The 24,121-nt window shown below is 35.7% G+C and overlaps 1 protein-coding gene across 3 annotated transcripts in view; it reads left to right on the top strand.

Moving 5' to 3' along the window:
• The window catches only part of EVI5 (ecotropic viral integration site 5), a 237,856-nt gene that overhangs the window by 116,605 nt on the left and 97,130 nt on the right, over positions 1-24,121 (top strand). The window contains exons 11-13 of one of the 3 annotated variants that reach the window (XM_030323539.1): positions 1,962-2,015; positions 3,869-3,901; positions 4,470-4,616. In XM_030323539.1, coding sequence (XP_030179399.1) covers positions 1,962-2,015; positions 3,869-3,901; positions 4,470-4,616 — 234 coding nt within the window. The remainder of the gene's footprint in view (positions 1-1,961; positions 2,016-3,868; positions 3,902-4,469; positions 4,617-24,121) is intronic. The other 2 variants (XM_032594340.1, XM_030323540.1) reach the window with 2 other exon arrangements.

The following is a 24,121-nucleotide window of genomic DNA, read 5'->3' as shown; positions in this document are numbered from 1 at the left end:
CAGATATTTGGGTATGATTTGGGTAGATGTTAGGAGAAAAATAAATTTAGCTTATTATTTATAGCAAAATTTCAGAAGATTTAAAGGGGACGGGGGAAACCAGGTGAATGTTTTTAGTTCTAAATTTTGTGATACTTTAGCATTATTTCTATTGTAACATTAACTTTATTCAATCAATTGTCTGGTTGAACTTAATTTTCTAAGTCCTAGGATAAACAATATTTTACTTTGTTGATGAAGTATGTTGAGACCATTTTGAGAATGCCATTTATTTCTTTGGATTTTCAGACTTTAAAAACATCTATTAATTGCTTATTTGTCTAAACCAGTGTGCTGAATATAATATGAATAGCCAAGAAATGAAAAACACTTCCTTCTCCTCAAGCTATTTTGTAGTCTGAAGTCACACATAAAATAACAATGATTTCAAATCATCTGAATGTGTTCTAGTGGATAGAACAAGAAAATCTAATTTGCAAAATTTATTATTATTATTTTTTAATGTATAATGTTTATTCTTGAGAGAGAGAGCATGAGCATGGGAGGGGCAGAGAGAGACAGAGACACAGAATCCCAAGCAGGCTCCAGGCTGTCACCTGTCAGCACAGAGCCTGATGCAGGGCTCCAACTCACGAACTGTGAGATCATGACCTGAGCCGAAGTCGGATGCTTAACCAACTGAGCCACCCAGGCCCCCCTAATTTGCAAATGTTTGTAATAATTCTAAGATTTATATGTTCCAGTTTGTGGTCCAGTTAATAAGATACAATAATTTATAGACTCTTTATTTCCTTGGTCTGAGACTTGATAGGTTATATATAAACTATATTTTAGTCTTTACTGGAAAAATAATAGTTTGAGTTAATAGAAGAGGTTTTTTTTAAAAGCAGGAATTTAGAGGATGGTAGGATTGGAAGAAGGCTGGATTGAGTTCTGGAGTAAATTTGTACAAAAGATAAGGGGAATGTGAAATAATGATGGCACAATAAAGAGATAAAGGATTCTAAAATGAAGGGATAACATATCAGGATTCATATGAAATTATGTTGGTGGAATATGTAAAAAGGAGACAATTTTTTTAATGTAGAGTTTTTTAGTTTTAATTCTTAATAGCAATAATTTGATAGGGTTTTGGGAGTCAGTGGTTAGGTGAAGTTTTTTTGTTTTTTTGTTTTTTTTTAATTTGGTTTTACTGTTTGAACTGTGACGAAATGCCAGTAAGTAGAGCTTTTCATTTTGTAAGCTGTTTTTTTTTCTTTTTCAAATTTTTATTCTTAAGTAGGCTCCATGCCCAATGTGGAGCTTGAACTCACTACCCTGAGATCCATAGTTGCATGCTGTACTGACTGAGCCAGCTAGGTGCCCCCATGTTTTTAAAATTCAAAACAACTCATAAGTAATTAATTTGAGGAAAACAACTCAATCTTTATATTTTCACAATGTAAGAAATATTGCAACTTGGCATATACAAGGAATAAATGAAGGCTGGTCTAGTCCTAAACTGATAATTTGTTTTTGGTATTTATCCTGTGAGCTGCCTTTTTCAGATTTCTTAGTTATTTCCCAAACATTTGAATACTATTTGTGTAGATAGTCTTTGTAGGAGCTAAATGAGTTGGAATCTTTTCTGTCTAATGGGAATGTTAAGAAAGATAAGAAAATGTTGACTATGAGTCATAATAGGTATTTTAAGAAAGGGGTTATGTATTGTAGCTTATATTTAAAATTCATTGACAGCTGGAGTGATAAATGTGGTCATTTCCTTTGCCATGTATTTCCTACCCTGAACTTGTAAGAATTTGACAGATAATGTAACCATTTCTTAGACTTCTCCTATTTATAAAAGGTGGTACGTTTTAAGGACATGATTTAGGTATCTTTTAATCTCAGGAATGCTTGCAAGCAAACCTTTTGTTGTTTGTTTGTCTCTTTCTTTTTTCTTTTTCTTTTGTTTTTTGCAGAGATTACGCACAGAAAATAGACTTTTAAAACAGCGCATTGAAACATTAGAAAAAGTAAGTAAATAACTACTTTTGTATGCAAGCTTCTGTTGTATGCACAGTATTATTTTTTATTTTAAATAATGGCTCAAGAAATCTATCACGTCTCCAAAGTTGTGATATTGGCTGCTTAGCTTGCCTACCTTACTACTTTACTAAGTAACTTGTTATTCATAACAATTGATCACTTCAAGTCCTTGAGATTTAAGGTTAAAGTTTTAACTGAGGTTATTATTAGAGTAACATTGGTACCATTTATTTTCTTTACATATAGTCTCTAAAAAAGTATGTTCTTTAGAAGTAGCCTAATTGAGAATCCATTCTGAATAGCATTTTAAAAATGGCTTTCAAATGTTGCCCTGACTCTAGCCATATATTAAATGTGTCAATGATTCCTTTAATGCCTAGGATGATTTGAAGTTTAGCCAAAATGACTGATTGCTCATATAAAAATTCACCATGGTGTTGATTTTCAACACAGGGGAATTGTGCTTAAACTTTTGGTTCTTAGACTTATTTTGATACTACTTTTTACCTCTTTCTTCCTCTCTGTTTAATATAAAATAACTAGGCAAATGTGGAAAGTTTTGCATTATTTTTAATGTACTTTTAATATAATGTCTGTTGTAGTATTATTTTAAGTATTAAGTAATAAAGGTACAGTCTAAGAGGTTTGGTTTGTCAAAAGAAAAGGCTGAATTCACAAAGTCTTTTGGTGTTTGGCGGGGCTTTTTTTTTTTAAATGGAAGATGAGAGTAAGTAGATTTATAGATGATATTGCAGAATCTTAAAATCTTCTCTGAAAATCTACAGATTGATATTCAAGAAAGAAAACATGAATATGTGGATAGTTTGGATATATGTCTTTTGTTGGAAGGCACTGATGGTTTACTAAATAACACCACACACAAGGATAGGATATTTATTACGTGTCTTTTTGTTGTATAATAATTTCAAGTACATTATACTAAGTCAAAATAGTTTTCCTGTATTCCTTCATCTTATTAGAGTTGTTTTGAGGATAATTCTATTTTTTTGGTGACTCTGCAGAAAGGTTGAGCTTAATTTAGTTTTTAAGCCATTTTAATTGTATACTATGTTTTTCATTAAATACTCAGTTTATACTAAAATATGTTTTCCTAGGTGGTATTTTACTTTGGAGTGAGATATTTTAACCGAGAAAGTATTTTTATTTCATTGAACCTTCAGAAAGATAAAGGTGCTATAAGAAAGTATTAAGTTTGGATTTTACTTTAGAAAATTAAGTACCTTTCTACCGGCTTACATGGCCTAGGTGTGTCCTTTAGCACTTGGAATTCTAGAAATACTTAGGTTTCAGTTAAATTCTATAACCTAAATGTTTACTTTCTCAGTTTTTGCTAGAATTTATTAAGTTGAGCTCATTAATTTCATTTGTCATATTTTCCTTGCTTTGCTTCTTTGGAAGTTGCTGTTGTACAAATTGCTGTCACACTTTATAAGTGGAATTGCATACTCAAATTCCTTCTCCCTTTCTTCTAAGTGGTTTGACAATATGGCTGATTCCAAACATAGAACTTAAAAGTATGCTTTAAAAGAAGCCATTTGCTTGTCTCAAACGATGAAAAACTTCTTGGTATTTGTGTTGGTCTTCTAGAAGCATATGGTTTTCTGTGGTCTGTCCTCATTTTGATATATTTTTCTTAAGAATTAAGGATGACACCACACACAGTAAAAAATAGCTTTAATGTCAAATCTATATGTTCATTTTAATTACAATGAAAAGTAGATGGAATTTGGGTATGCTTTGTTTCTTCTTATTCCTAATTTTATGCACCTTTATTTTATTTCTTTCTCTTAAATTTCTATCTGAATTTTTCCTTTTGTAGGAAAGTGCTTCCTTGGCAGATAGATTGATACAGGTATAGTTTTTTTCGTTTAGCATTTTCTCTAACTTTACTTCTAAGGGAAGCCCTAAACCTAGAAAATCACATTTTAATGCATGCAATTTTACATGCATTTTTCCTAGCAATAATTTTTTGGGACAGTATATTATGTGCATAAACTTAATTTTTGATAACGGTGCATTATCTTGGTTTATTAGATACCTTTTGCACGTTTTAAAGCTAATCTTATTTTAAAGTATTTATTCCAAAATGGCAATCAGTGGATTCTGTGAAATTAACTACTATTCATTGAAAGTTTTAGTTCTGCATGTGCAACTCAGTAATATTGCATGAATTGAATTTTTATTGACTGAAAGAATTATTCTTAAGATTATCAGATGAATTTTCTTATTTAGTTTCCCAAAATTTGCTGGAGCGATAATGAGCTGCTGGTTAATAATTACTTAGGCTGTTCTACTTAGGTTGTTTGAGGTGATTTTTTTTTTTTTTTTAACATGTCACAGTAAATAACTAAACCTCACAAAGGCAGTCTTTCTTGAATCTGTCCTAAATTGCTTTACACACACACAAATTATGTCCTAAGGGACAAGTGACAAGAGCCCAGGAGGCTGAGGAAAACTACCTCATAAAACGGGAGTTGGCCACCATCAAACAGCAGAGTGATGAGGCCAGTGCTAAACTGGAGCAAGCTGAAAATACCATCAGGAAGCTCCAGCACCAACAACAATGGGTAAGGAGTCTGGTAGTGCTTTTTCTCACTTTTCTCACCTTTCTCATCCCCTTCCCTTTAAATTTTTTTTTTTTTTAAAGCACAACTTCTGTGCCCCTGTTTTAAGTAATTTTGTTTTCTACTTTAATTGAATTCTTAATCATTTTTATATTCTGTAATACTTAAGGGTCTTATTGTGGTCTAGAGACTCTTCATTCTAACGTCTTTTTCTGTCTACACAGTTTTTTTAGAAATAGGTAATATTTTCATTTCTTACATTATATTTTAAGTCACAGAAAATGATGTTTGTCATACCTACTTTTTAGTTTTTAGAAATCTGTTTCATACTGGTATTTTGCCACAGGAAAGTTTTGAATCTTAATTCCACCTAGTTCTTGTTAGTGGTGCAGATGAAATATCACCCAACGTGGAGAATATGTGTAATTATCTCATAAAGTTTTGATAATGTGGGGATTTCTGTCTTGTGAAAAACTGTAGCCTTAACTTCCTACATCAGGACGTCAAATTAGGAATTAAGGTATATGCTTACATATTTTCAAGAGGAGAGAAATTTCAAAGTAAAAAAAAAATGAATTAAAAAAATATGTTAACTAATTTAGGGTATATTGAACAACTACTCATTGTACAGCTATTCTCAGGTATCTTTTGCAACTTAGACATCATTTTCCATTCTCAAATTCAGACTGCTGTGGTCTTAAGGAGATGAGGGCTAAAAAGAAAAGCCAGCTGTTTATTTTTGAAAAGATACTATTTCTTGTTTCAGTTTTCTTTTCTTAGGAGTCGGATTGTAACAGGAGTGGGCAGAAAAAGTTGTGTTAAATTTAGAACTCTATATGGGTCTAGAAGGCAAATAGAAGGACTTCAAAGTTGGACATTACTTTTATTCAATAAAATTAAGAAATACCATCATCAACTGGCTACAAATATCAGAAAACTAAAAGCAAAAAGAAGATATAGGCAGTTGAAAAAAACCATAATAACATAAAATTATTTTTTCTGTTATGTTAATGAAGATGGTTTAGAAAAATGAATAGAAAAATGATAAAAGGATACTAAAAAGTAGGGAACTCAAATAGTTCTGCCTTTGTATGAAATGTCAGTATCAAAGCATAAAAATAGATAAAACAGAATTGAAGGTTCCTTTTGGGGATTAAATTGAACTGAGTTATTAGTGTAATGTGATTTTGTTTCAAGGAAAGATAGTAAGTATTATGTTTGCAATTAGCATAAGCTACAGTCCTAAAACATTAGAATCATGGATTACTAGTTTTTTTGCATAGGTTTTCAAATGTTGAGACCTATAGGACATAAAAATCAGGATTTGGTTTATAATGAAGAAAGTAAAGTGGGCGAGCAAAAATAGTCAGAATGAACTGAAGCTTTTGAAAATGTAACAAAAGAATCTTTTTGTTGTTTCAAGGACAAAATCAACTCTCATTGTGAAGCTAAAATATGACCAGTAGAAAGCAGGCCTCTATTTTGATTTTGTTTCCATTTTTTTCTCACTTGGCAGTTATTCTTCTAAACTGGAATAAAATGTAAAACAGAGCACCTGGGTTGTTCAGTTGGTTGGGTGTCTGACTCGATTTCAGCTCAGGTCATGATCCCAGGGTCATGGCATCAAGACCCGAGTCAGGCTCTGCACTGAGCATGGAGCCTGGTTAAGATTTTCTCTCTCACTTCAGCCCCTCTCTCCTGTTCTCTCAATTAATTTCTCTTTCTCTCTCTCTCTCTCTAAAAAAAAAAAAAAAAAAAAAAAAAAAAGACCCATAAAGCAGTGATCCACAAAACAGGTGAAAGAAACAGAGCCTTGGTTAAATTTCCATCTTCAAAGCGGAGTGCATGCATATCCCTGGATATTAAAATACTTTGCAAAATGATAAGAATATTCTTTAAAGGATTTTAGAAAGTAAGATACACTAAAGGCTTTGAGGCAGGCAAAATATAGTTCTTAACATTTAGTAATAATGGCTAGATACCTGAAAAGACAACCAATGACCTTGATGATGCTTCATTAAAAATTCCTAGACATCTGGTTTGTGAACAATTAGAAAAATAACTTTTATTCACTAAAAGGAATTTACTATGTTTAAGTCATAACAAACTAACTTTGCTTCTGCAATAAACAAAAACTGTTCCATAAGTGAAGTTTTAAAGGTTATTTGAGGGCACCTGCATGGCTCAGTTGGTTAAGCATCCAACTTCAGCTCAGGTCATGATCTCATGGTTCATGAGTTTGAGCGCGAGTCAGGCCCAGTGCTGAGCTGACAGCTGGGAGCTTGCAGTCTGCTTTGGATTCTTTTGTCTCCCTCTCTTTCTGCTCCTCACCCCCCCCCCCCCCCCCCAATAAATAAAAACATTAAAGAGTTATTTGGCACTCCCATCTTATCTTTCTAGCCAAGTTTAGATAAAATAGTAAACTTAAGTGGTTTTCTAGGTGATTAACCGTATCAAGAGGTTATTCATGTTAAAGCAAAGAGATGTCAGAGGTTTTTGTCTCCTAAATTGATGCTTGCTTGCTTGTTTCCTTTCTCTTTCTTTCTTTCTTTCTTTCTTTCTCTCTTTCTTTCTCTCTTTCTCTCTTTCTTTCTCTCTCTCTCTCTCTCTCTCTCTCTCTCTCTCTCTCTCTCTCTCTCTCTCTTTCTTTCTAAGTTTATTTATTTATTTTGAGAGAGACAGAGACTGTGCGAGTGGGAAGGGGCCGACAGAGAGGGAGTGAGAGAGAATCCCAAGCAGGCTCCTCACTGCCCGTGGAGAGCCCAATGCAGGGCTCGAACTTACAAGACCATGAGAGATCATGACCTGATCCAAAACCAAGAGTTGAACACTTAACCGACTGAGCTACCCAGGCGCCCCAGCCAAGTGTTTTAATGTTACCCAAATCCTTGTATACAAGGTACGTTTAAGAATTTTACACATAAAATATTTCAGAAATGTTGCCAGTATGTTGTATAATCAATCAATATTCTAAAATATTTAAAGTATATTCAGAATAAGTAACTAAAATAAAAGGGTATTTCACAGAAATCTATTGCCTTGCCCTTAAGTTTAAAATTCAGAGAGAAGTCTTAGTGATGGCTTTCTATAACAAAAGACTTAGAAATTTTAATTGACAGGAAATGGGGAATTAGCCAATAATGTAATATGATTTATCTGCCACCCACCCCCTGCCCCATCCCAAGTAGTCTTCTTAGAAATATAAGACCCATTTTATTTTTTTTTAATTTTTTTTTAACGTTTATTTATTTTTGAGACAGAGACAGAGCATGAACGGGGGAGGGCCAGAGAGAGAGGGAGACACAGAATCCGAAACAGGCTCCAGGCTCTGAGCTGTCAGCACAGAGCCCGACGCGGGGCTCGAACTCACGGACCGCAAAATCATGACCTGAGCCGAAGTCGGCCGCTCAACCGACTGAGCCACCCAGGCACCCCTATAATGACCCAATTTAATTCTAAGTAGCTTGCAGAAAATTTGTAGTGTTGTGTCTAGTTTGAATACGGAGACTTGTGTGAAATGTCTACACATTGTATTATGGCCAGTGTAGGAAAGACTGTGGCAGCTTGGGATATTTTTAGACTGCACTAAAGAAGACTTAAAAGAACATCATAGATATAGTCATTTGAAAGTATCTCAGGGGCACCTGGGTGTCTTGATTGAGCATCCAACTTTGGCTCAGGTCATGATCTCATGGTTTGTGGGTTCAAGCCCTGCATTGGGTTTCCTGCAGTCAGCACAGAGCCCACATTGGATCCTCTCTCCTCCTCTCTCTTTGCCCCTCCTCTGCTTGCTCACTCTCAAAAATAAATAAACACTAAAAAAAAAAAAAAGTATTGGGGCACCTGGTGGCTCAGTTGTATAAGCCTCTGACTCTTGTTCCAGCTCAGGTCATGATCTCACAGTTCGTGAGTTTGAGCCCTGTGTCTGACTCTGCACTGACAGCTGTGGAGCCTTCTTGGGATTCTCTGTCTCCCTCTCACTTGGCCCTCCTCACTTTATCTGTGTCTCTCAAAATAAATAAATAAACATTAAAAAAAAGTATTTGAGAGGTTATCTTATGGAAAAGTGATTAGCCATTTTTGATATTGCTTCAGAGGGCAGAATGTGTTTAAGATCCAGGGATATAAAAACTTACTCATTGGAGTAGTTGCTTTGCAAAGTAGTAGTGAGTATACTACTGGCAGAAAGTGAACATTTGTTGTCACATGTTTTGATCACAGCCTTCCAATGTAACTTAATGAATTCTTCAAAACTTGGAATAAAGGTTTCAAATCTGTATTCTAGCAGGAGGTATTAAATCGGTATAATCATCTACCACCATCACTCTCTACTATCAATAGTGTCATTTTATTGATATAAAGAGCTTTGGATTTCATTTATGGGACTAATTCTAGTCCTCTTATGCTAATTATGTGACCTTTGATACTCAAGGACTCAATTTCTTTTTTCTCTAAAATGATTACATAGGGTTAGACTGTCTCATCTAACTTTTTTTTTAAAGTGTATTTATTTATCATGCACATGTGTGAGCCAGGGAGGGGCAGAGAGAGAATCCCAAGCGGGCTGCATGCTGTCAGTGTGGAGCCCTACATGGGACTAGATCCCAAGAACTATCAGACCATGGCCTGAGCTGAAACCAAGAGTTGGACGGTTAACCAACTGAGCCAACCAGGCACCCCTCTCTTTAACTTTTTATTATTTATTTATTTATTTTTACTATTTTTTAATATATAATTTATTGTCAATTAGGTGTTTCGATACAACACCCAGTGTTCATCCTAACAGGTGCCCTCCTCAATGCCCATCACCCACTTTCCCCTCTCCCCCACACCCCTCTCTTTAACTTTTTAAATGAACTTTATTGAAGTATAATTTACATGCAATAAAATTCATCAAATTTTAATTGTATAATTTGATGTATTTTGGTAAATATCTAGTTGTATAACCATCACCACAGTCAAAATATAGAATATTTCTATCACCCCCAAAATTTCCCTCATGTCTCTTTGCAGTTCACCTCTCCACCTCCAGCAACTGTTGTGCTGTCACTGTAGTTTTGCCTTTTTTAGGATGTCATATAAGTGGAATCATAAGGTATGAAGCTTTTGTGTCTGCTTCTTTCAGTTAGCATATCCCCTCACTTTTTTTTCTTTTTGGCAATTATTTTCTTTGTGATAAAATAGATACAACATAATATTTTCCATTTATGTGAATAGTACATTTATAATGCTCTGGAACAATAACTGCCATTTATTTCTTGAACTTTTTCATCACCCCAACAGAAGCGTTGTACCTATTAAAAAATAGTTCCTGGGTGGCGCAGTCGGTTAAGCGTCCGACTTCAGCCAGGTCACGATCTCGCGGTCCGGGAGTTCGAGCCCCGCGTCGGGCTCTGGGCTGATGGCTCAGAGCCTGGAGCCTGTTTCCGATTCTGTGTCTCCCTCTCTCTCTGCCCCTCCCCCGTTCATGCTCTGTCTCTCTCTGTCCCAAAAATAAATAAACGTTGAAAAAAAAAAAAATAGTTCCCCCCTTTTCCTTCCCCTGGTAAACTGTATTCTACTTTCTGTCTTGTATGGATTCACCTCTTCTAGGTATGTTACGTAAGTGGAATCATACAATAATTATCCTTTTGTGTTTGGCTTATTTCACTTAGCAGACTGTTTTCAGGGTTCATCCCGGTTGTAGCATATGTAAGAATTAGGTAGTTTTTACTGTGGCTGAATAATACTCCATTTTATGTTTATACTGCATTTTGTTTTGTCTGTTGATGGTCATTTTGATTTTTGACCTTTTGGCTATTATAAACAATGCTGCTGTGATCATTAACATACAAGTATTTTTTGAATCTCTGTTTTTAATTGGCATATATACCTAGAAGTGAAGGTCCTGGATCATGTGGTAATTCTATGCTTAACTTTTTGAGCAAACACCAAAGTATTATCCACAATGGCTGTACCATTTTACATTCCCACCAGCAATGTACAAGGGTTCTAATAAATTTCTCCACATCCTCACCATCTCTTGTTATTTTCTGTTTTGTCTTGTTTTGCTTTTGGTTTCTTATTTTTTAGTAATAGCCATCCAGTAATTGGAGGTGATATTTCATTGTGGTACCGAGGAATAAATTTAACAAAGAAGATGAAAAACTCACATTGAAAACTGTGAGTCCTTGTTTATTTAACTATTGATGAAAGAAACTGAAGACATAAATAAATTGAAAGACATCCCATGTTTATGGATTGGAAGACTTAATAGTGTTAAGATATCAACACTACCCAATATGATCTACAAATTCAGTTCTAATCAATCCTATCAAATTTCTAACAATCTTTTGCAGAAATGGGAAAGCAATCCTAAAATTCACATGGAACTGCAAGGAGCCTTAAATATTGAAAATAGTCTTAGAAGAGTTGAAGGATTCAAACTTCCCAATTTGAAAATTTACTACAATCCTAGAGTACTCAAAACAATATGATACTGTTATGAAGATAGACATATAGATCAATGGAATAGAAATTTTGACAGTCTAGAAATAAACCCATACATCTATGGCCAGTTGATTTTTGACATGGGTGCCAAGGCCATTCCATGAGTAAAGAATAGTCTCTTTGACTAATCGTGCGGGGAGAACTGTATACCCTCATGAAAAAGAATGAACTCGGACCCACCCCTACCACATACCATATATAAAAATAAACTCAAGGGGTGCCTGGGTGGCTCAGTCGGTTAAGTGTTCGACTCTGTCTCAGGTCATGATCTTGTGGTTTGTGAGTTTGAGCCCTGTGTCGGGCTTTGTGCTGACAGCTTGGAGCCTGGAGCCTGCTTCAGATTCTGTGTCTCTTTCTCTGTCTGCCCCTCCCCTGCTCATGCTCTGTCTCTCTCTGTCTCTCAATAATAAATGTTAAAAAAAATTAAAAAAAACCCTCAAAATGATCAATGATCTTCATAGAAATTTTATAGTTTTAAAATAACTCTTCTATGATTTTAAAACTGTAACAATCTTAGAACACATGGATAAATCTTCATAACCTGCAATTTGGCAAGAGATTCTTGGATACCAAAAGCATGGGCAACAAAAGGAAACATGTAAATTCGACTCCATCAAAATTAAAACCTTTTGGGCATCAAAGGGCATTATCCAGAAAACGGAAGGGCAACACACAGAATGGTATAAAATACATGCAAATCATGTATTTGATCAGAGTTTAGCATCCAGAATATATATAAAGAACTCTTAGAACTCAACAAAAAGACAACACGATTTATTTATTTTTATTTTTATTTTTTTTCAATATATGAAATTTATTGTGAAATTAGTTTCCATACAACACCCAGTGCTCATCCCAAAAGATGCCCTCCTCAATACCCATCACCCACCCTCCCCTCCCTCCCACCCCGCATCAACCCTCAGTTCTCAGTTTTTAACAGTCTCTTATGCTTTGGCTCTCTTCCACTCTAACCTCTTTTTTTTTTTTTCCTTCCCCTCCCCCATGGGTTTCTGTTAAGTTTCTCAGGATCCACATAAGAGTGAAACCATATGGTATCTGTCTTTCTCTGTATGGCTTATTTCACTTAGCATCACACTCTCCAGTTCCATCCACGTTGCTACAAAAGGCCATATTTCATTCTTTCTCATTGCCACGTAGTATTCCATTGTGTATATAAACCACAACTTCTTTATCCATTCATCAGTTGATGGACATTTAGGCTAAAGGACCTGAATGTGAGACAGGAAACCATCAAAACCCTAGAGGAGAAAGCAGGAAAAGACCTCTCTGACCTCAGCCGTAGCAATCTCTTACTCGACACATCCCCAAAGGCAAGGGAATTAAAAGCAAAAATGAACTACTGGGACCTTATGAAGATAAAAAGCTTCTGCACAGCAAAGGAAACAACCAACAAAACTAAAAGGCAAGCAACGGAATGGGAAAAGATATTTGCAAATGACATATCGGACAAAGGGCTAGTATCCAAAATCTATAAAGAGCTCACCAAACTCCACACCCGAAAAACAAATAACCCAGTGAAGAAATGGGCAGAAAACATGAATAGACACTTCTCTAAAGAAGACATCCGGATGGCCAACAGGCACATGAAAAGATGTTCAACGTCGCTCCTTATCAGGGAAATACAAATCAAAACCACACTCAGATAGATGTCACCTCACGCCAGTCAGAGTGGCCAAAATGAACAAATCAGGAGACTATAGATGCTGGAGAGGATGTGGAGAAACAGGAACTCTCTTGCACTGTTGGTGGGAATGCAAATTGGTGCAGCCGCTCTGGAAAGTAGTGTGGAGGTTCCTCAGAAAATTAAAAATAGACCTACCCTATGACCCAGCAATAGCACTGCTAGGAATTTACCCAAGGGATACAGGAGTACTGATGCATAGGGGCACTTGTACCCCAATGTTTATAGCAGCACTCTCAACAATAGCCAAATTGTGGATAGACAACACAATTTAAAAATGAGCAAAGGATTGCAACATTATTTACAGTTACCAAGACATGGAAGTGTCTATTGAAAAATGAATGAATAAAGATAATAGTGTATGTATGTGTGTGTATAAACAGGAATGTTTTTTTAAATTTTTTTTAACGTTTATTTTTGAGACAGAGAGAGACAGAGCATGAACAGGGGAGGGGCAGAGAGAGAGGGAGACACAGAATCTGAAACAGGCTCCAGGCTCTGAGCTGTCAGCACAGAGCCCGACGCGGGGCTTGAACTCACGCACCGTGAGATCATGACCTGAGCCAAAGTTGGACGCTTAACCGACCAAGCCACCCAGGCGCCCCTAAACAGGAATATTTTTCAGCTACAGAAAAAGAATGAAATCTTGACATTTACAACAACATGAATGGACCTTGAGGACATTATGCTAAAAGAAACAAATAATAGACAAATACCTTGTGATCTCACTTATAGGTGGAATCTTAAAAAAAAAAACAAAACAACTCATAGATAAAGAGAACAGATTGGTGGTTGTCAGAGGTGGGGAGAGGGAAGGTGAAATGAGATGAAGAGCAGTCAAAAGTTATAAATTCCCAGTTACAATTGAGTTATGGGGATTTAATATACATCATGGTGACCGTAGTTATTGCATATTTAAAAGCTAAGAGAGTAAGTCTTAAGAGTTCTCAACACGAGAAAAATTGTGTAACCATATGGTGACAGATACTAACTAGACTTAGCATGGTGATCATTTCAAAACATAAATAGTGAATCATTACATTCACACAACTGATATATGTCAATTGTGCCTCAATAAAAAATTTTTTTAATGAAAAAAGGAGTTAAATAGACCTTTCTCCAAAGAAGATATACAAATGGACAAGTATATAACAGGACACTCAATATCATTATTAGTCATTAGGGAAATGCAGATCAGTATCATGATGAGATACTGTGTCACACTCACTAAGATAGCTATAATAAAAAGCCGGAAAATAACAAATGTTGGCAAGGAGATCGAGAAACAGCTGCTGTGGAAATTAGTGGTTCCTCAAAAAGTTAAACGTAGAATTATCATGTGACCCACAGTTCAATTTCTAGGTGTATACCCAAAAGAATGGAAAACTGCTATTTAAAACAATCATGTGTACACATATTTGTAGCAACACTGTTCATAAAACGGATATAGCCCAAAGGTCTGTCATTGAATGGATAAACAAATTGTGGTATATGCACACAATGAAGTATTACTCAGCCACAGAAAGGAATAAAATACTTATACATGCTATACTATGGATGAAACTCCAAAATCTTAAGCTAAGTGAAAGAAGCCAGACACAAAGATCACATATTGTATGATTCCATTTGTATGAAATATCCAGACTAGATAAATCCATAGAGATAGAAGGCAAATTGGTATTTGCCAGAAGGTTTGTGTGGGAAAGGAGTGAGAAACTGCTTGATAGGTAAGAGGTTTTACTTGGACTGATGGAAGTATTTTAGAACTAGATAGAATTGGTAGTTGCACAACATTTTGAATGTCCTAAATGTCACTGAATTGTTCACTTTAAAATACTTATTTGGATTTTGCCTCAATAAATTCTATGAAGAAAAAGAGACTATGGAAATGAAGGTAGAAGTCTCAAGAAAATAACACACTTAGTTTGAATGGTTGCAGTAGAAGGTGGGAATTCGGGAGAATGTATAACATCCCAGCGCTGGAACCCATTCGTTAAGGTCAGGGTAGGACCAGAAGCAAGTGAGCTAACTTGTATGAGGAGCCTGAGAAGATTGAGAGCTCCCTCAGGGCTGGGGTTGGGCTTGTTTTTGGTTGTGGTTGTGGTTGCATTGAGACAGAAATTGGAAATGTATATGGCATAATAGCTAATGAGGGTGACTCTCCCTCAAGTGAATTTTCAAGAGTGAAGGATTAAGGATGGTCTGCCTATAACTGTGGTACACAATATACTAAATACAATTGGGGGAAAAGTATAAAAATATGAAAAAATGTACCATGCAAACACTGAGCAGAAGAAAGCTGGAGTGTCTGTATTAATATCACATAAAGTAGACTTCAGAACAAGGAATAGTTCCTAGAACAAAGATTTCCTGGTAGTAGTAGGGTCAGTTCACAAAGACCTAACAATCTTAATTAGGATTGTATATATTTAGGAGTGTATGTTTCCTAACACGTGTGCTCCTAACAACAGAGGAGTGTAAAGCTGAACTGGTAGAACTGAAAGGTGAAGTGGACAAATCCACAGTTGTAGTTGGAGTCTTCAGTACTTCTGTGTCTCAGTAATTGATGAAATGAGTAACTGGAATATCTGTATGGGTGTAGAAGAACTATGCAGCATTATCAACTAACTTGACCTACTTGGCATTTATGGAACATTTTACCTAATAACAGCAGAATACATATTATTTTCAAGTTCACGTAGAACATTTACAAAGATAGATCATATTCTGGGCCATAAAATTTAGAGTAAATGGAATCATACTAGGTATCTTCTTTGACTAACAGCATTCAGTTAGAAATTAATAATAGATATCTGGAAAATCCCCCAAATGTTTGGAAGTTAATGCATTTTTATCCATGTGTCAGAAAAATCTCAAAGGAAGTTAGAACATACTGAATTAAATGAAAATGAAGACACAACATTATCAAAATTTGTAGGATTCACCTAAAGCAGTGGAAAAACTTATAAGTGGAAAACTTATAGCATTGAATGCTTATATTAGGAAAGGAAATAAGTCTCAAACCAATATTCTAAGGTTAAGAAACTAGACCTAGAAGAGGAAATTCAACCTAAAGCAGGTAGAAAGAATAAGAAATAAAAAGAGTAGAAACCAGTGTAATTGAAAACAGCACAAAACAAAAATAGAGAAAATCCATGAAACCAAATGCTCATTCTTCAAAATCATTAATAAAGTTGATAAACTTCTTTCTAGACTGATAAACTTTCTCTCTAGACTAAAGAGAGAAGAAACAGAGAAGAAACAGTAATCAATGTTAGGGGTAACCTTGACTTCTGACTGATACAGTCAAGTTGTCTTATATTCTGGAGCTGTTCTTCATGGTGTTATATTTCCTTTAATTAGATTCAGTTAAACAGTTTTAACATCTAGATGACAGGTAATGTGACTTTGCTTTGAGTCAGGAAGCACATAACATAAGTTGTTCCCACTATTAGTAATACCAAGATTGATTACCTTGCTGTTTGGTTACCACAGACTCTCTGCCTTGTAAAGATAAGGTTTCTTCTTTGCGACTATTAAGTAATCTATTGGAAAATACTTTGGTACCAAATAAGTCTCTTGTCCTCTATTCACCTTGTACGTGATAGTTTTAGCATCTACTGACTGAGTTTCCAAAAGGTGATTTTCATATTTTCTCATTTTTTCTATACTTATTAGCTAATGTTCCTCTATAAAGAGACTTTTCTCTTTCTTCCTCTCTAATCTCTTTTACTCATTCACGATGGACTCTTGTATCATTCCAGCTTCATGGACTTGTGTTTAATGTTTCATATAATTTTTAGTGATTTTTAATGCTATTGTTATAGTGATATGCCATTCTTATTTAGCAATAATATATATACACACACACACACATACATACATATATTAAACTTTTTTCAAATGTTTGTTTATTTTTGAAGGAGAGAAAGAGCATGAGTGGGGGAGGTGCAGAGAGAGAGGGAGACACAGAATTTGAAGCAGGCTCCCGTCTCTGAGCTGTCAGTACAGAGTCCAACGCGTGCTCAAACACTCGAGCTGTGATATCATGACCTGAGCTGAAGTCACATGCTTAACTGAGCCACCCAGGCACCCCTATATATATTAAACTTCTTAGCAGTTTTTAAAAGTTAACTTTATTTTTAATTAATTTTGATCATTGATGTTCTTCGGAAAGCATTTCTGCAGTACATAATTACTGAATGATTATCTTTGACAGGTCATTAATTTCATTTTATGCTGGACCTTGATAGTTTGAACTTGATATTGTTGGTTTTCAGAAATGATCGAGTGAATTTATTACCAAATTTAGCATTTAGTACACTAAATAAAATTTAATATTTAGTATTTAGTAATACTAATTAAATATTGCATATTAAATCATCTGTAAGATAAAACCAAAGCATTAAGATTAAACTGTTCCTTTAAGTATTTGTTTTACATGTTTCATGTCAGTTTTTCCAGGAAGCCCATAGAAGTAGAAGTGATCCAATGATATTTCATACAATTGTATGTTTGACTCTGTCCCTTTTGAGTGTAGGGGGGCATGATGTATTTGTTAAACAATATATCCTGATAACCACTGTCTTTGAGTCTTGCTTGGTCTATTTAAAAGCTTTTTTGGCTTACACATAAGTGCTTATCATTCATTTTATTCTGAGTAAGTAATTTTGTCCAGCAGTCTGTTGGTTAGGATCAAGCATAAACAAGAAGAATTGTAATAGTTAAAGCTGCTGAGTGCTGAAATGACTGCAGTTTGAAGTTCTTGGGACCTTTGTACTAGGAAGTTCTTAAGGGGAAGCTAGAAAAGATTTCTTCTGACATTCCTTCCTTTTGCTGTAATTCTAGAAGAAAGCATGAAAGAATTATGTGATACTTTTAAGAGCCAAGGGTTTGATTTGAAGAATAAAAACTAACCTTACTTAAATTGAACACATGAATAAAGGTTAATAAACTAAAGACTACCAGTTTCTCAGTGGAAGTTGTGAAATCTGCACAATTTATTTTAAATTTTTTTTTTTTCAACGTTTATTTATTTTTGGGACAGAGAGAGACAGAGCATGAACGGGGGAGGGGCAGAGAGAGAGGGAGACACAGAATCGGAAACAGGCTCCAGGCTCTGAGCCATCAGCCCAGAGCCCGACGCGGGGCTCGAACTCACGGGCCGCGAGATCGTGACCTGGCTGAAGTCGGACGCTTAACCGACTGCGCCACCCAGGCGCCCCTGCACAATTTATTTTAGAGAAAGTATTTGTTCAGCAGCATTAGTAGGAATTACCCGATACCTGATTATCTAGTAGGTTTGCTTTTCTTTATGAATATGGAAGTTAATGTTTAACATCTCTTCCTGCATTCTAAACATGATTTAGCTCTACTTCAGTGACATTTTAAGAAAAAGCCAATTAATTTGTAATATTTGGTAAGTTTACATAAGTCTAAAAATTCAAATAGAGTAATGACTTTACACATTTAGTAAACTTTTAACACTTTTCATCAGTATGCTTGTAAATCTGGACAAAAGTTTTCTTCCAAAACTAATTGTGACCTTAGTCTAGATTAAATGTTTTACAGTAGTTATCAGCTTAAGTAATAAATGAGCATCCACCATCATGGAAGTAATTGTTTTCTTAACTTTTTTTTCCGCATTAAGAAAAGAATCTTGCAGTTTAAGTGTGTAAATAACCAGAGATAAACTTCCACCTTAAAGGATATATATGATTTCTTAATTTTTTTTTTTTAGTTTGTTTTTTTTGACAGAAAGAGAGAGCGCGCGAGAGAATCGCAAGCAGGCTCTGCACTGTCAGTACAGAACCTGATAGGGCTTAAACTCAGTAACCTTGAGATCATGAACTGAGCCAAAATCAAGAGTTGGACACTTAACCGACTGAGCCCCAGGGATGTATATAACTTTTAAGATGTTGGGAACAAGTCATTTTAAAAGGATACACCAATTATTCAAAAAAATATTCAGTGTGGTAGATCTTTAAATAGTACATCCATATTGCTTGGATTTTTAAAAAATAACTATTTGGAGCATGTGGTAGAGGAAGTTACAGACTTTTTTGGGATTCATATGCTGAAGCTGAGAGCAAGATACAGATTCTTTTTTAAATTGAAGTACAGTTGACACATTAAGTTTGCTTCAGGTGTACAACCTCATGATTCAGGAATTCTATACATTACAAAATGCTTACCCACAATAAAAGTGTATTACAGTATTATTGACTACATTCCTTACGCTGTACTTTTCATCCCTGTGACTTGTTCATTTTGTAACTGAGCGTTTGTACTGCTTGATCTTCTTTACCTCTGTCACCCATCCCCTACACTCTTCCCTTTGGTAACCACCAGTTCTCTATGAGTCTGTTTCTATGATTTTTTACTTAATTTTTTCCTTTCTGTCTTTGTTTTGTGGTATAGACTCCTACTCTGGACTACTTGCCTTGTGTAATAGTTTTTTCAGGTGCTTTGTAGAAATGTACCATATTTCCATGCTAGTATAAATTATGGTTATTTTTGAAACAAATAGATTTTATAGGCTGTTTTTGCAGTCTTCAGTTACCACTACCCATGTTAACATAAAGTATATAATAGAGGGGAGTTTTGTTGTTATTTAATCAGAATGTAGTTGGCATTAGTGTCAATAGTACATGATGATTCAACAGTTCCATACATTATGAAATGCTCACTACAGTAAGTGTAGTTATCTGTCACCATGCAAAGTTACTATATTATTATTGACTATATTCCCTGTGCTGTACTTTTCGTGTTGTTGTTTTTTAAACCAAGAGTTGACTAATTTATTCAGCAAATATTGTTTGCTTACCTACTATAAAAAGCACAGTTTAGTTCTGACAGTGCAGTAGCACATCAGCCAAACTTGCTGTCATTGTTTGTATACATAGAGGTAGATATTTTAAAAATTAGTTACAGGGACACCTTGCTGGCTCAGTGGGTTAAGTGTCTAACTTCAGCACAGGTCATGATCTCACGGCTCTTGAGGTCAAGCCCCACTTTGGGCTCTGTGCTAACAGCTCAGAGCCTGAAGCCTGCTTTGGATTCTGTGTCTCCCTCTCTCTGCCCCTTCCCTCCTCATGCTCTGTCTGTCTCTCTCTCTCAAAAATAAACAATAAAAAAAATACACAGTTAATTGTTTAATTAAAGTTGTTTTAAAAACTACAAAAAAGAATACAGAGTTCCATGAAGTGTGTGGGTTCCTAAATAGAACATATAGTGAACAGGTTTTGAACTCAGTTGCTTGATTTATAATTAAATTCAGGTGATATTTGATATATTTGTGTAGACAGTCCTTTTTCCAATTTGGATTTTTTTTCATAATATAAGAAACCTCTCCACTAAACACAAATTTTTGCTTTTCACTGTATCACTCACATAGTCTTCAAACATTGAATGTGAGAATTCATTTGTTTGTTTTACTCAAGACACAAACAAAAAAGATTACTAAGGGTTTTCCGACTCACTTTTGTAATTTTTGTAATGCCAGAAAAGCATATGGAGTTGAAAAACAGAGGCTTCACCTACTAAACAAAATTCTGTTTCATTGGAGTGGTATTGCTGGTGTCACAGAAACATTGAGATTCATTGACAAAGGTGAACTTGATGTTAAGTGTAGAGAAGTCACTCATTTTTTGTTTTAATTTTTTTTAAGTTTATTTATTTTGCAAGAGACAGCATGAGTGGCAGGAGGTTGGGGGGGCAGAGAGAGAGGGAGAGAGAAAATTTCAAGCAGGCTCCACAGTGCCAGCACAGAGCCTGACACGAGGCTTAAACTAATGAAACTGCGAGATCATGACCTGAGCTGAAACCAAGAGTCGGACACTTAACTGACTGAGCCACCTAGGTGCCCTGAGAAGTCATTCATTATTTATAGACTTTTAAATAAATTGTCACTTGCTGACTTACCAGCCATCATAACTGTAGCAGTTTTCATTTGATAAACCATATATTTGTCCAGGTTACGAATGTGAATATGAAATACACTTTTCTAAGAATTTTTTATTTTTTTTTAAGATTTTTTGAATGATTTTAATTTATTTTGAGGGAGAGAGAGAATGTGAGTGGGGGAGGAGCAAAGGGAGAGAGAGAATCCTAAGCAGGTTCTGCGCTTTTTATTGCAGAGTCTGACAGGGGCCTCAATCCTGTGAGATCATGGCCCCAGCCTATATCAAGAGTCGGTTGCTTAACTGACTAAGCCACCCATGCCCCCGTAAGAATTTGTTATAAGAACGTTATGTGAGATGTTTACATTATTTTTAGATGCTTATATATTTTTAAATGTTTATTTATTTATTTACAGAGATAAGAGCGGGGGAAGGCCAGAGAGAGGGAGGGAGGGAGAGAGAATCCCAAATAGGCTCCATGCTCAGTGCAGACCCCAGTGCTGGCCTTGATCCCACAACTCGTGAGATCATGACCTGAGCGGAAATCAGGAGTTGGACACTTAACCAACTAAGCCACCCAGGTGCCCCAAGATGCTTATATTTAAAAAAAAAAAAAAATTTTTTTTTTTTAACGTTTATTTATTTTTGAGACAGAGAGAGACAGAGCATGAATGGGGGAGGGTCACAGAGAGAGGGAGACACAGAATCTGAAACATGCTCCAGGCTCTGAGCTGTCAGCACAGAGCCCGATGCGGGGCTCGAACCCACGGACCATGAGATCATGACCTGAGCCAAAGTCGGACGCTTAACCGACCGAGCCACCCAGGCGCCCCAAGATACTTATATTTTTAATACTATACCGTTAATTCTTAGAACAGTACATATTAAAACAGTATATTAATTGCCTTAATAATATTTCAACCCTTATGTGGCTTAAAGATTAAGAACATGGGCTCTGTAGTCCATACTCCCAATTAACAGAACTGCCAATTGCTGTGTGACTTTTTAGTTTCCTTATTAGGAAAGTAGAGGTTGTAGTGAAAGTTAGGTGAGAATACAATGCACTTAAGGTGTGCCTGCCACTTAATGAACACTCAGTAGATACAAGTCGCTATCATCTTTGTTGTTACCATAAACTTTAAAACCAGGTTTATAGTGAGTGGAAGAGGAACATTTTACAACAGAACAGCTGTATCAGAAATGGTCAAGGTTTGGACACAGTGTGATAGGTGCTGTTAAACCTCTGAGCTTGGCTTTGATGTTTCTCTTCCTTCCTCTCAAAAGTTGATCATTCTTTTCCTGATCTCAAGTCAACTTCATGAAAGTCCAATTTTTGTTTTGGTTTATATTTAAGTTTTTGCTGTTATGTTGTTGGTTTTAGGATTTTAGTTTTTTGTTTTTTCTTTGTCTATTTGGTCTGGAAAAATTATAGAATGAGGTAGACCAGCCATGCTCAGTTCTCCTAAATAGACATGGAACTAGGAAGTTCACAGTGTTCACCTGTTTCACAGCCTCTACCCCTCATGGCACTTGTCCTGGTAAGGAAGTGACAATACCCACATTTGCTGCAGTTTTTTTTTTTTTCCCCAGGCTTTGTAGTGCCAGTCACCTTTCCTGACATCTCCTTTTCCAGTGTGAGTGAGTGAAAAGGCTTCAACAAACAAATCTCTGTTTTATAAATAACATTTTCTTTTTTCCTGTGTAAAATGAAAAAAAAAAAAAAAAACAACCCCAAACACTGAAACAGGTAGTTTATAGTCCACAGCAGCATATGTTAACATTGCCACTTTGATGCCAGTTCTTCCACTCACTGGTTGTGTATACTTAATCAGGGTACTTCTTTAGTTCTGTGTATAATAGAGGCTTGCTGAGACTTAAGGAAGTTGATACTCTACAGTAATACCTGGCACATAATGAGTGCTCAATGGTACCTATTATTAGGATTAATGTTAACATTATTCCATTATTCTACCAGCTTGCTTGAGAAATGTCATAGGCTGTTAGTAATAAAAACCAAAACTTAGAGGTAAATCTGACTTGGCAAAATTTTTAGTAGACTAAACACTGACATAAGTATCACTTTCCTGACCATATTTAGATCTGCAAAGATTTGAAACAAGAAGAAATAAATAAATTTGAACCAAAAAAAATTGGAAATGGTAGAAATAACAACCAAAAAAGAGTTAAATTGCAGAAGCTATAATGGGTCAAATTTGAAATGGACCAAAACCCAAAGAACAATAAAACTTCTAAATCAATATATTTAATCTTATTTGTAAAATTTACCCTATATTACTCAAGGTTCTCCAGAGAAACAATCAGTAAGACACATACATAGTTTTATTGAGAATAATTGACTCATGTCATTATGAAGGATAATAAGTCCCATGATCTACCCTCTGTAGGAAAGCTAGTGGTGTAATTCTAGTTCAAGTTCAAAGGCCTAAGAGCCAGGGAAGCTGATGGTGTGAATTCCAGTCCAAGGGTAGGAGAAAACCAATGTCCCAGCTCAGGCAGGCAGCAAGGGAATGTGTCTTCCACTTTTTGTTCTGTTCAGGCCCTCAGTGGATTGGATGATGCCCAATGACATTGGGAGGGCAATGTACTAAGTATTCTGGAAGCACCCTCAGAAACACCCAGAAGTAATGTTTTAATCTGGACCCCGTGGCCTAGTCAAGTTGACACAAAAAATTAACCATGATAAGTCCAACCCTTGTCAACTTCACAACCATGTGCATCTCCTTAAACCATACTTATTTACATAAAGACAGCAACAAGGTCATAATTCTGCCTAACATGATACGGTTATCCTGTGCGCAACTGAAAATGCACTAACACCTTCCCCTGAAAAGAAGTTAATGTCTTTCAGTAATGTTTTCCCTTCTTGATATCCTATAACTTAAATACTGTGATGTAAAATTAACAATAAATACTTTGATATAAAGTCCCTGCATCTTATATGATAAGAAAATAAAAGAGGAAAGAAAACACATGTTCTTTGCAATATTAGAAGGAAGTACTCTTGACAATAACAGTCCTCATTTCTGTCATGTGATTGTAGCTTATATTTATAACTGTCTTCTACCCACTCTGTATTCCCTTCACTTTCAACAAGCACTTCAGCTGGTCATGATTTTTTGCCTGGTGAGGTAATCCAGACCTTGATTCCTGAAGGGTCTGGGCCATTAGTAATCCTTCCTGGTTTTTCATTGACCTTAATCACAGGGTGTGGTAATACTAAGAGACTCTCTAAAGGACCTTCTTGTGTTCCAGACAGATTTGTTTCCACCTCTTGATTCCTGGATTTGTGAATCCTGATTGTGGAAGAAAAAGCACCACATAGTGGATTCAGAGCACATTCATCATTCTGGAGAACCTTGCCCCAGCCCTGCAAGATACTGCCATTTAGCTGGCAC

The sequence above is a fragment of the Lynx canadensis genome, chromosome C1, assembly GCF_007474595.2.
Source record: "Lynx canadensis isolate LIC74 chromosome C1, mLynCan4.pri.v2, whole genome shotgun sequence".
NCBI lineage: Eukaryota > Metazoa > Chordata > Mammalia > Carnivora > Felidae > Lynx > Lynx canadensis.
Note: the sequence above shows the minus strand (reverse complement) of the source record. Positions and strands in the feature narration are given on the sequence as shown.